This window comes from Delphinapterus leucas, chromosome 7 (genome assembly GCF_059928025.1).
Source record: "Delphinapterus leucas isolate spDelLeu-1000000601 "Yukka" chromosome 7, BTC_Dleu_Yukka2, whole genome shotgun sequence".
In the NCBI taxonomy this organism is placed as follows: Eukaryota; Metazoa; Chordata; class Mammalia; order Artiodactyla; family Monodontidae; genus Delphinapterus; species Delphinapterus leucas.
The window spans coordinates 306,824-320,400 of record NC_143135.1 but is presented as its reverse complement, the minus strand read 5'-3'; the positions used below and the strand labels follow the sequence as shown (position 1 = coordinate 320,400).

Here is a 13,577-nt window from a genome sequence, read left to right as displayed (position 1 = left end):
CAGCCTCGGCACAAAGTGGGCTTTAGGGGGCGCACCCTGGCAGAAGAGGACCACCCCCATTCCTCCCTCCAGGCCCCCGCTGGCTGCCAGCTGGGGCCTCTGGTCCACAGGAGGCACCCTGGGACACCCGTCATCAGGACCCTGTCCCCTCGCTCCTGCCCCGAGTACCAGCGAAAGGGCACAGCGGGGAAGAGGCTCTAGGCTGGGGTGACGAGACGCGGTCCGTGTTGTGTGTGGACAGATGACACTCAGACCTGCATCTTGTCACATGACTGAGGTGACACCACGAACAACTGAACCCTACCCCCCACGTGTGCCCTGGTCACACGGGATCTGAGGGCGACACCGCTGTGTTCCTGAGTCAGGATGGCCCCACGGGCTCTGCTCCGGAGCCAGGTCAGTAGGGGCTCAGATCCCTGGACACTCAACCCTCAGAGAAGCGAAAAACAGCACTGTAACAAGTCTCTGTCTCAGGGCATCTGAGGGCTGACGTGACCCAAGGAAGTCAGCTCCGGTCCCAGCTGAGAGCTTGTCACCCAAGCCCAGAGGGCCAGACCATGAACCTCCACTCCAGCAAAGGCCAGGGAGGCCGACTGACCCCTCGTGACATGGCTCTGGGAGAGGACAGCAGCCTGGGCATGGGGGCCTCCCAGAACCGGCCATTTATAAGTCTGCAGACTCACTGGTCAGGACCCACAGGGCTCCGCGCTGCTGGCCGAGAGAGCCCACATCTTGGTTCCTAAGAGCATTCATTCTCCAATAAAGGAACCAGGCTCCCTGGAGAAATGGCAGATTCCAAGATGGGCTTGGAATGTCTTCTAGCACCAGAAAGGAGGGAGGTGCTCAGAAACCCAAAACAAAACACCAAGAACCCACGCAGGTGGGGTATGGGAAAGCTCCCAACAGCCAAGGCTGGAACAGTTTGAGCAACAAATCAAGTACTGAATTGTAACCCAAAGTATAACGTAGATACCTACCCACGAGTCTGCGCTGATTTAAGAAATGACCGAACACATTAGTGAGTCAGAGAGAAGAGACAAACCTCCCACACAGAAGGTTTCCCATCGGATTATGGAGCTGCTCTCCGTGCACTCCGCAGGGGGGCCTCCCTCCCGAGGGCGAGGCGTGGAGGGGACCCGACAGACACACCTCTGCCAGGGGGTCGGGGTCAGCACCGACGGTCAGAATCATGTGTCAAATCACGACAGAAACACCAGACAAAGCCCCAGCAACCCTGATACCAAAATCAGAAAAAGACATTCCAGGCAAACTACAGACAGTGTCTCTTATGAATATGGATGCAACAATCCTCAACAGAATACTAGCAAAGTGAATCCAGCCGTATATACAAAAGGTCACACACCGCGACCAAGTGGGCTTTATCCCAGGAATGCTAAGCTGGTTCAAAATGAGAAAATGAATCCACACAAAACATGTTAATGAAGGGAAAAAACCACATGATCATCTCATTTCATGCAGAAAAGCATCCAACCAACAAAATCTAATACCCTCTCATGAAAAAAACACTCAACAAATTAGGAAGAGTGGAACTTCCTCCATTGACAAGGGGCATCTGGTGAGGGCTGAGGGCTCCCCGCTAAGAAGTGGGGGACAGTGTGAGGCCAGGGACGGACAGACACTCAGGTTGGAAAGGAAGAAGTGAACTCCCCCTATTCCTGCACAGAGACCCCCTCAGGAACCCCCCGAACAGCAGCAGAGCTGTGGGAACGAGTGAGCAGGCACAGAGGACCCAGACCGACAGAGCAAGCAGGCTGCGTGTCCAGACGCCAGCGACCAGCAGACCAACACGAAATCAAGACGGTCCCACTCAGCACAGCATGAGAAAGAGTGAGATACTCAGGAATACACTTAACAAAGGAAGTGCAAAACATATACTCCGAAAACCACGAAACGCTGCTGAGAGGAATGAAAGACCCACGTAAGGGGAGGGTCCTGTGCTGCAGAGGAGGGGAAACCTGAGAGAAAGTGTGGGTTTTAGTTAATAATGACTAATTGTAACAAATGCGTCCTATTAGTGTAAGATGTTCATAACAGGAGACCCTGGGTGAAGAAACTCTCTGCACTAACTTCACAATCCTGTAAATGTGTCTTAAAATAAAAAGTTTATTTTAAATAAATAAAACAAAACATGAACCATTTAAAAAAATCAACCAGAACAAAAGCTGGTCTCCCAAAAAGACATACAAACATCCAACAAGCACATGAGAAGATAGGGAAATGCAAATCAAAACCACATCAGGGGCTCCCCTGGTGGCGCAGTGGTTAGGAATCCGCCTGCCAATGCGGGGGACACAGGTTTGAGCCCTGGTCCGGGAGGATCCCACATGCTGCGGAGCAACTAAGCCCATGCGCCACAACTACTGAGCCTGCGCTCTAGAGCCCGCGAGCCACAACTACTGAGCCCACGTGCCACAGATACTGAGCCTGTGCACCTACAGCCCGTGCTCCGCAGCAAGAGAAGCCACGGCAATGAGAAGCCCGCGCACCGCAATGAAGAGTAGCCCCTGCTCGCCACAACCAGAGAAAGCCTGTGCGCAGCAACAAAGACCCAACGCAGCCAAAAGTAAATAAATAAATTTATTAAAAAAAAAAAAAGAAGGAAAACCACGAGATATTTTACCACTTCACCACCCCACCCCCCCCCCCCAAAAAAAAGGAAAATAACAAGTGTTGGTGAGAATGTGGAGAAACTGGAAGCCTGTGCACTGCTGGAGGGGCTGTAAAATGAGCACAGCCGCTGTGGAGAATAGTCTGGCAGCTCCTCTAAAGGTTAAACAGAGTTACTCAGCAACCTCACTTGTAGGCATGTCCTCAAAGGAATGGAAAGCAGGGACTGGAACAGATACTCGCACACCCACGTTCACAGTCACCAAAAGGTGGAGGCAACCCAAGTGTCCATCCATTTGAGTGGATACACAAAATGTGGTTTAAACACACAATGGAACATTACTCAGCCTTAAAAAGGAAGGAACTTGTGACACAGGCTACACAGGGTGAACCTTGAGGACATCACACTCAGTGAAATAATCCAGTCACAGAAGGACTAATCCTGTCTGATTCCACTCCCTAGGGGTCCCTGGAGGAGTCACATCCACAGAGACAGAAAAGTAGACGGTGGGGCCCAGGGCTGGGGGAGGGGAGGGGAGTGAGCGTTCATGGGGACAGAGCGTCCCTTCGGGAAGACGGAACGTTCTGGGGATGAAGGTGGGGAAGGTAACACGACCATGTGAATGTGCTTCGTGCCCCGCCCTGTGCGCCTAGAGATGGCTGAGACGGTAAATTTTATGTTATGTTTTTTACTGTAGTTAAAAAATACTTTTAATTAAATACACTGCAATAAAACCAAAAAAATTGCACAGTATTCTACACACACGTGTGCGTGCACACATGCATGTAAAACTGAACTGTGACAAACTCTGTGGAGTGCATTGATATCAATTTCCTGGTTTGATACTGTCTTTTATATATATATATATTTTTAAATTAAAGTATAGTTGACTTACAATATTATGCTAGTTTCAGGTACACATACTGTCCTACATTTGTGCAAAATATTGAGGACCTGGGTGAAGGAACACAGGACCTACCTGTACAATTTGTTCACAACTTCCTGTGAATCTACAATCGTTCCAAAACAAAACGTAAAAAGAAACTCAACATGAATAAGCAATCTCAGTGTAAAATATAAAAGCAGGTAGGTTTTAAAAGGAAGTATAGGAGAAAATCTTAATAAATTGGTGTTGGACAAAGCAGTCTTAGATATGACATCAAAAACACAAAAAGAAAAGACATAAGGACCGCCACTGCTAAAGAACGAAGGCCCAGCACATCCAGCAAAGGACCTTGTAACCAGGACTATATAAAAAGCTGTCATAACTCAACACTACAAAAACAAACCACCCGATTTTTTAAAAGGGCAAAAAATAAACACTTCACCGAGGAGGATGTTTGTTTCATGGCTCATATATGCAGGAGAGGTTGGTCAACATCGTCAGCCACTCTAGAAATGCAATGAAATCCATGAGACACCGGCTAAAATACAAGATCCTGGTGATGGCAAGTACTGCCAAGGATGAGAGAGGGTGCTGGCGCGACACAGCTGCCCTGGGAGTGAGACACCTAACCTATGACGCAGGAGTCCCTCCAGAGTGTTCACCCTCAAGAAATGAAAGCTCAGGTCCACACAAGAGCCTGTACCTGAGGCTCAGAGCAGCTCCACGCACATCTGCCCCAAACCAGACACAACCCCAGTGAATGGACAGATGGCGGTCCCTCCACCAGGAACCCCATCCACGACAAAGAGGACCGGCTGTAGGTGCGCACGGCTTGGTTGAGTTTCAGAGGCAGTGAAGGCCACGCTCTGCACAACTCCACTCACACAAGACTTTCTACAAGACAAATGGCGGTGACGCAGGGACAGATGGCGGCTGCGAGGCCAGTGCGAGGCCAGGGCCACGGAGGTGGCACCCGAGGGGGCCTGGGGCTCTGTGCCTAACTGTGGTGTCCACACAAACACAAACAGGTGTTACAGCTCCCAGCCCTGCACGCCTACCCGAAATGCAAACCTTCCCAGGCGATGATCAATCACTCAGCTATCGCTGACTGTTCTGAGATTGTGAATACCGAAGACCGCCCTCAAAGGCGAGCTCGGTAAGTCCAGCAGAACAGGAGCGTTAGTCAGACAGATGTTAGCGGCAACAAATCCTGATCCAAGGTTTACGGAGGAGCTAAGCTTCCAACCTCCACCCCAACCCCCTTGCAGAACGTGTGACAGAGGGAGAAAAGCACATGAAGCCACAGCCGGTCACCCGCAAAACCAGAAGCGAGGCCCCCTGCGAGGGGCTCAGCCCTGCTCAGATCTGGAGCGCCCGCCAGGCGTCCACGTCTGAACCCATCGTCCCCTGGCCACGCGGCAGCTGCGCCCAGAGGTCCAGGCCCGCTGAGAACGGAGACCCTGCCGCAGGCGATGGCTGGCGCCTTCCCACCCCTACAGCCCCTGCCCCCTTCGGGTGGGGTCCAGCCTCCTACCAGAGCCCTGGGGGCCGATACGCAGAGCGTTCTGTGCCACCTCCACTTTCACAGTTCACCCAACCAAGAGACCCGCTTACCTGGAAGAGTATAAAGATGAGCACCAGCTCGTAGACCACACTGACGCAGAGCCAAAACCTCCAGTAGGCTGTACAGACACGGAGAACACAGCGGCATCAGGGGGCGCCGCCCTGCGGCCCGCGGCCCCGCCCCACACAGCTCCCGCACGAGGCCTCTGCTCGGGGCCCTCAGGTCCCTGGGAGAGACTTCAGAAGCAAGCTCTAACTCAGGGCTGAGCACAGTTTCTCTCTGACTGTTCTTCCTTCCTTCTCTTCCATTCCCGTCCCTAATCTTTCCCGCAGCATAGAAGGCCCGCAAACCACCAGATTCGAGCAGTGACAGCAAACATCCTTGTCTTGTGTTTCCTAGGGATGCTTCTAACCTCCATCATTAAGTAAGTTTGCAGGGTTTTGGTGGATACCTTTCGTCACGCTAAGAGAACCTTTTCATTCCAGTATGTTGTGTTTCTATCATGAACGAGTACAAAACTTTATTCTTCTGCATTTACGAGGATCAATTTGTTTCTTCAGTGTTAATGTGATGAATGAAATTAACACATTTCCCAAATTAAACCATCTCTGAATTCCTGGGATGACGACTTGTTTTAGGAAACTGTCCTAAGTTTCAATCAGCACTTCTGTCCCTCCGGTGACTACACTTGGCGGTTCTATATTATATACTTTAAAGTTGCTGAGAGAGTTGATCTTAGATGTTCTCACCACACACACACACACACACACACACAAAAAGTTGAGATTACATGAGATGACAGAGGGGTTGACTAACCATACTGGAGTATGCAATACACATGTATCAAATCATCACACGGTACACCTTAAACTTATGTTACGTGTCAATCCTATCTCAATAAAGCTGGAAAAAAGAACGAACGTGTCCCTCAGAACCCCTTTCACTGGCCGGGACTCCTCTCTCTCACCATCTGCTTTCCATACTCTCAAGTCCCTGGGGGATGAGATAACAGGAAGGGGAAGGTCTAGAACTGTCCTAAAAGCCAACGGTAACTTCTATCTTCCAAGAATCTTCAGAATCCTGTTTAATAAATGCCTAAGGGGACTTCCCTGGTGGCGCAGTGGTAAAGAATCTGCCTGCCAATGCAGGGGACATGGGTTCGATCCCTGGTCCGGGAAGATACCACATGCCGCAGAGCAACTAAGCCCGTGCGCCACAGCTACTGAGGCTGCGCTCTAGAGCCCGCGAGCCACAACTACTGAAGCCCGCCTGCCCCAGAGCCCACGTGCCACAAATACTGAGCCCACGTGCTGCAACTACTGAAGCCCGCGGACCACAACTACTGAAGCCTGCGCGCCTAGAGCCCATGCTCCGCAACGAGAAGCCCGCGCGCCGCAACGAAGAGTAGCCCCCGCTCGCCGCAACTAGAGAAAGCCCGTGCGCAGCAACGAAGACCCAACGCAGCTAAAAAACAAATAAATAAATAATAAAATAAATAAATAATAAGATATCTGCTTACCCTATGCTTATGTCTGTAAAGAAAAAATAAACCACCAGCCTACTTTTAAAAGCTAATTCACCTTGAATTAAAAAAATAAGCCGTGCTCACAAACTGGAGACACAGGGTTTGGCCACGGCTATTCCACAGCTATTCCAGGTCATCTGTGACAGCACCACGTGCTCTCCCGCCCCCGCTTCAGCGGGGACCCAGGGTACAGGCAGCCGGGCAGGTGAGTGGCAGGGGTGCGGGGCCTGTTGTGCCAGAAGAGGGTGAGAACTGCACACACGCCAGGCTCCGGGGCCAGCCCGGCACCCTCAGGCCTTGGGCCTAACCCGCTTGCCGGGGGAAAAACCGCCCCGGACACTGACGAGAATCCAGCCTCACACGGGCAGGAAATACAAACGTGGCTGAGTTCTTGGGAAGGTGGGCTAACGTGTTCCGAGACAACGGACGTAAACAGCCGAGGTGACAGGCTTATTCTTCGTGCCCTTGAAGACAGGAAAAACCTGGAAAATTCTCCCTGGTTCGAGGCTGCAGCAGCAGGTCGAGGGCTGTGGAGCAGGGACTTGGGGCGGCCGAGTGTGGCTGCCCAGCTGCGGGGATGGCCACCTCCTCCCATGAAGGCTGCGCTGTCCCTGCCCCGGCCACCCCCACTCTGCTCAGGCTCCCCACCACTAGCACCCCGTAGAGCCCACCAGGACCCAGGCCTGCCCCCCCCAAGTGGCCAGCGGGTCCTCGCCCCTCCCCACGGCCAGGGTCCCCACACGGCTCTCCGCCAGCCACCCCGGAGGCTCCTGATCACGGGCTGCCCTGCTCCCAGACCCGCACTCGTATCTTCTTCCCGAGCAGCAACTCCGGCCACCTCAGCAGCACCTGCAACGTCCTCGTCTACTCCAGCTTCTGCAGGGAGCCGCTCACGAGGGCAAGGGGGCCTCTTTAGTGGCAGCCCCAGCTGGAGCTGCAGCCAACTCGTTTCCAAATAAAGCAACGCCCCACACAGGTCGGTTGTCTGCTCCCCCAGTGGCTACCTGAGCCGGGCCCAGAGGAGGGCGGGAGGCACGCAGAGACCCCAGGGCGCCTCCTTTGTGGAGTCCGTTCCTGCCAGTGTGCACACGTAACCTGATTTGAGAGGCTGAGGACCTCCTGCCAACTACCAGGTGAACAAGCCACCTGGACGGTGCTCTGGGGCAGGTCCCCCCGTGAACTAAGCCGAGACTGGCAGAGAAACAGGGTGTGCGCACAGCAACCAAATTCAGGAAAGGCAGAGCCACGCTCAGAACGTCAGCTCGGAAACTGCGGCACTGCCCGCTCCAGAGGGGCAGCCGGCCTGACACTCACACCGCTCAGAGCCGCAGATGGAGCTTTCCTGAAGCTGAAGCCCCGGGATGATGCGGGCAGGGCCCTGTCTGTCCTGCTCGCGGCTCGTCCAGTGCCGGGTGCCCACGAGAACTTCGCTGCGCCCCCACCCACCGACAGCCTCTGGGGAGCTTCTGGCGGCTCCTGTTCTCCCTTCCAAGTCTGTCGGACGAGCACTGAACACACCTGGTTTCTCACTGTGACTCTGGTGGTTCTGACACTTCAGCTCACTTTTCCGTTGCTCTGGTTAAGAGTCCACGCCCTTCTGAGGCAAGACTGGACGGGCCCACACCAGTGGAGATGGTGGAGAAGGTCCTGCAGCCCCTCTCCAACCCCCAGTGGGGGCCGTGCCCTTCGGCTCAGGAAGCTCACGCTGCTCCGGGGGCAGGGACCATACAGGCTTCACCCAGCACCAACGTCCCCACCAGGCATTGAAGGGGCAGAGCCTCCGGGGGCCTCGCTCACAACCCCCGGCTCGCTGGCCCCTGAGCAGATACGCCCCTTCTAGGGGGCAACTGGGTAGCACCCATCAGGAGCCCCAAATGCTCATGCCCTTCATCTGCTACGCCCCCTGGACCTTTGGTCCCATGGATAATCAGACAGGTACACAAAAGTGTACATGTGGAAATTCACTACAGCCTGGTTTATTGCCACGAAATTGGAAACCCCCAAGTATACAATCATACAGGACTGGTTAAGTAAACTGTAGTACATTCAAATGATGACAACAAATGATGATAAACAAGGAGCCATCAAAAATCCAGTTCTCAAATGAAAAATTAACAAGGATATGCATGTGTTAAGCCTGAGGTGAATACTGCATGATACAAAACCACACATACGGTATGATGCCAACTTCTTGTTTTTACACCTGTGTACGTATACACGCATACACACTCATTAAATCTTAACGGTGGTTATTTTCCTTATTTTAAATATTTAAAAATACTTTATTTAAAAATACTTTATGTATTTTCCAAATTTTCTACGATAAATACACACCCTTAATGAGATAGAAACTCGTTACTAAATTGAGACCCTTCAGGAAAACTCACCACCCCTGCCCCGGAGCCAGCCCCTCGGAGAGGCTGGAGCCCGGACAGGCTGGAGCCCCTCCAGCTGTGAGGGGATGTCCCAGGGGTTGCCAGAAGGCCCCACGACTCCGGGGTGGGGGGGTGGCTGCGGATGGCGCCCTGTGAGCCTCCCAACAGCGGGGGGGGGGGCACAACCACCAGCTCGAGGCCACGCCAAGAGCACTGGACGGCCCCGGGCGCCTCCGCCTGCAGGGAGACCCCTCTGACTAGCACAGAGAGGGCAGGAACGGGGGAGGAGCGGGGGCGGGTCCCCGGGGGCTAGCGCCCAAAGAGGAGGGGCTTCGAGGTGGCGGTGAAGCCGGCCAGCCGGGAGGGGCCCCAGGGGGGACGGGACACCCACACGCAGCAGCACAGACACAGAGTGACCCTCAGAACAGCACAGCCACACGGGCACACACGGAGAAAGAAACGGCAAGTTACCTGGATGAGGTCTGGAAAATGGCCCGTCTTTAGCTTGTGTGACTCCAAAACATAAGAAAACCAAAATACTGGCCACAATACCTCTGCAAATAAAGAACAAACAGCCCTCAGTGTGCGGAAGCGCCAAGCTCCGGGTCGGCTCCTCCCTGGCGGGAGGTGGGAGGGACCCCCGGGCGCCCACCACGGGGATGGCCCCTGACCCCCGGTTAGGGCAGAGCCGAGGCTCGGCCGCAGAGAGGCTAGCGGCCCAGCACTGCCGCCCTGGCCCCAGAGGCAGCACCAACCCGGGGAGAAGGCCCTGCCACTGGGCTGTGTCATGTGTACCGTCAAGAGCCACGTCACTAAGACGTGTGGCACATTAAAAACACACAAACAAAAAGCCCCTAAAATTCCATACAGGATGATCCAGAGCTCACTAAAGCCCTAAGATGGAAAGGTATTATTAGGATCAAATGGCCTCCCACTCCAACAAGGCTGGGGCCCCGCTAGTAGCTCTTTCGTCCTGTGGGGCCGCCGTATCCAGTCCCAGCAGGAACCCACCAGGAGACAGAGTGAAAGCCACGCAGACACACACGGCACCCCTGCCCACGACAGAGGAGCAAGGCGGGCCCAGCTCACCCCGCCCGTGGGGGACTGTCATGCCACAAGGGTTCACAGTCTTGCGTTCGCAGGCCTGGGTGACTGCACGTGAAGCCGCCGTGCACGGACGCACTTCTCACGGGACGCCCGAGGCCGCCGTCCCCAGAAGCAGGTCTGAGGATGCAAAGCCCTGTCCCTGGCACTCAGCAGTGGGGTGGGGTGCAGGTGAGGCTGCCCTGGGGGCAACGGTCACCCTTCCAGGGTCTGGTGAAAGGGCCGCTAGACACCCTCCTGCCCCAAAGGGATGATGTGGGAAAATCTGTCGCCCAGAAGGACTTTTAGAGGAAAGCAAATAAATTACACTTTAAAATAATCTTTTAATTTTAGAACAGAAAAGTTACAAAGACAGTACAGAATTTCCCACACTCCGTGAGCGTGGGACAGCTGTCACAGTCAGTGAACCAACACTGATCCAGTAACTGAAGTCCACAGTTTTTTCTTTCAGATTTCTTTACTTTCTACCTAAAGTCCTTTTCCTATTCCAGGACCCCATCCAGGGCCCCACATGACAGTCCTCAAGTCTCCTTAGGCTCCTCTGGCCTGTGACAGGTTCTCAGACTGGCACTGTTCTGATGACCTGGACAGTTTTGAGGAACACCGGCCAGGTATTTTGTGGAATGCCCCTTAATGAAGGCTGTCTTTTTTATTAGATCAGGGCTGTTTATGATTAGATCAGGGCTGTAGGATTTTTGGAAGTGAGATCACAGATGTTAAGGACCATCTTCACATCATATCAAGGGTATACACCATCGACACGATTCTGATTGTTGGTGCCGACCCTGACCCCCTGGCAGAGGTATGTCTGTCGGGTCCCCTCCACACCTCGCCTTCGGGAGGAAGGCCCCCCCCCCCCGCACAGCTGGCAGGGAGGAGCTCCGCAACCTGATGGGAAACCTTCTGTGCAGGAGGTTTGTCTCTGCTCCCCAATTCACTAATGTGTTCGGTCATTTCTTACATCAGCCCAGATTTGTGGGTGCCTACGTTACACGCTGGGTTATAATTCAATACTTGATTGATATCGGTGCTCAAACTGTTCCAGCTTTGGCCACAAGGAGCTTTCATTTGGCTCCTGTACTGCTTTGACACGCCCCATGTTTGTGGAGGTTTGTATTCTTGTTTCTGAGCACCTCCCTCCTTTCTGGTGCTAGAAGACGCTCCAGGCCCATCTTGGGGGTTCCCTGTCCCAGCCCTGGAATCGGCCATTTGTCCAGGGAGCCTGGTTCCTTTGCTGGAGAACGAATGCTCTTAGGAACCAAGATCTGGGGGCCCGTGTACTCCTTGCCTCTGGGCCCTCTTGGCTGACAGAGCAACAAGATACGTGTGTGCCAACCTTGCATACACACACGTTACAAATATTCCTGTGTGTAACCACCTGTCTCTACATTAAACGAACGTGAGTTCTCACTGAAGTCTCCAATCAGCATCTGTTATCCACGGATCATTCTCCCCTTGGTCGCCTGTAACCTCCCACTCCTCCGGGGTGAGAATCCTGGCCCCCACCATCCGTGTACTTTCCTGTTCAATCCCAGCGCACGTGTACAGCAGGGACACAGCTGTTGACCCATGCCCCACGGGAAACAACTTCACCACTAGAGCCCAGTGCTGTGTGCACATCCCTTGCCTTCAGGCCTACAGACCCCACTCGTTTCCAAAGTGACTCAGGTCAGCACCTTTTGTAGGTTCTCCTGTCACAGTCTGCATTCCTTCCTGGGGTCCTCCACCTCTTAAATGACTTTTTTTTTTTTTTAATTTATTTATTTTTGGCTGCGTTGGGTCTTCGTTGCTGCACGAACGCTTTCTCTAGTTGCGGCGAGTGGGAGCTACTCTTCATCGTGGTGCGTGGGCTTCTCATTGCAGTGGCTTCTCTTGCTGCAGGGCACGAGTTCTAGGCGCGCGGGCTTCAGTAGTTGTGGCTCGCGGGCTCTAGAGCGCAGGCTCAGAAGTTGTGGCGCACGGGCTTAGTTGCTCCGTGGCATGTGGGATCTTCCCGGACCAGGGCTCAAACCCGTGTCCCCTGCATTGGCAGGAGGATTCTTAACCACTGCACCACCAGGGAAGCCCCTAAACGATTTTTAAAATTTGCATACTTAGGTTTACTCTTTGTGTTGTTCAGCCCTATGGGTTTTGGCAAACACACAGCGTCCTGCATTCACCATTACAATATCAACAGAACAGTTTCAAGAGCCTAAAAAAATCTCACACTCCATCTATTCATTCTCCCCCTGCCCCGGAAACCACTGATCTTTCTACCATCACATAGTTTTTGCCTTTTCCAGAATGTCACAGCGTTGGACTCATACAGTATGTAGCCTTTTCAGGCTGGCTTCTTTCCCTCAACAATATGCATTTAAGCTTCGTCTCTGTCTCCATGGCTTGATAGCTCATTTCTGTTTATTACTTAATGATATTCCATTGCATGAAGGTACCAGTTTGTTTACCCATTCACCCACTAAGGACATTTTGGTGGCTTCCAAGTTTTGGTGATTGTGAACAAAGCCGCTACAAATGTCCATGTTTGGGTGTGGACTTAAGTTTTCAGCTCCTCTGGGTAAATACCAAGGCGCACAGCTGCTGGATTATGTTTAGTTCTCTGAGAGAGTCTCCAACCGTCTTCCAAAGCGGCTGCCCCATTCATGTTCCTGCCGGTGATGAATGAGAGTTCCTGTTGCTCAGGTCCTCGCCAGCGCCCAGTGTTGCCGTGTTTTCAATCCTGGCCACTCGAGCAGGTGTGTAGTGGCATCTCCAAGCTGATGCATGGTGCTGAGCGCATCCTTTCACGCACTTGTGTCCTCTTTGGTGTCCGTCCAGACCTTCTGCCCGGCTTGGAACTGTGCTGCTGGTTTTCCTCCCGCTGAGCTTCAAGAGCTCTCTGCACAGTGAACACACATACTTCATCAGACGCGTATTTGGCAAACGTTTCCCACCAGCCTGTGGCTTGTCTTTTCTTTGTTATGTTTTGCAGAGCAGAAGTTTTTAATTTTAATCAAGTCCGACTTATCAGTTTTTTCTTCTGCGGATCATGCTTTAGGTGTTCTATCTAAAAAGTCATTGGGCCTTCCCTGGCGGTCCAGTGGTTAGGTCCAGTGGTTGAGGCTCCACACTTCCACTGCAGGGAGCGCGGGTTTGATCCCTGGTCAGGGAACTAAGATCCCACATGCCTCACGGCGAGGCCAAAAAAAAAAGGCATCATCAAACTCAAGGTCACCAGATTTTCTCCCACGTTTTCTTCAAGAAGTTTTATAGTTTTCTATTTTCTATTTAGGTCTATAATCCATTTCGAATTCATTATTGTGAAAAGTGTAAGGTCTGTATCTAGATTATTTTGTTGAAAATTCTCCTTTCTCCACTGACTTGCCTTTGCTCCTCTTTGCGTGGGGCTACTTCTGGGCTCTCTACTTGTCCAGCCTCTGCCAGCACCACTGTCCTGACCACCACTGCACAGCTTTACGGTCAGGCCTCTGCCTCTGTGCTTCAGTACTGTGAATACA

General features: G+C 52.9%; 1 protein-coding gene across 8 annotated transcripts in view; it reads right to left on the bottom strand.

The window, feature by feature from the left end:
* Positions 1-13,577, bottom strand: part of PTDSS2 (phosphatidylserine synthase 2) — a 28,372-nt gene that overhangs the window by 4,039 nt on the left and 10,756 nt on the right. For 4 of the 8 annotated variants that reach the window (XM_089914241.1, XM_089914238.1, XM_089914240.1 and 1 more), the window contains exon 3: positions 9,451-13,566. In XM_089914241.1, coding sequence (XP_089770367.1) covers positions 9,451-9,768 — 318 coding nt within the window. In that variant the 5' untranslated portion in view covers positions 9,769-13,566. The other 4 variants (XM_030763074.2, XM_089914237.1, XM_022565407.3 and 1 more) reach the window with 2 other exon arrangements.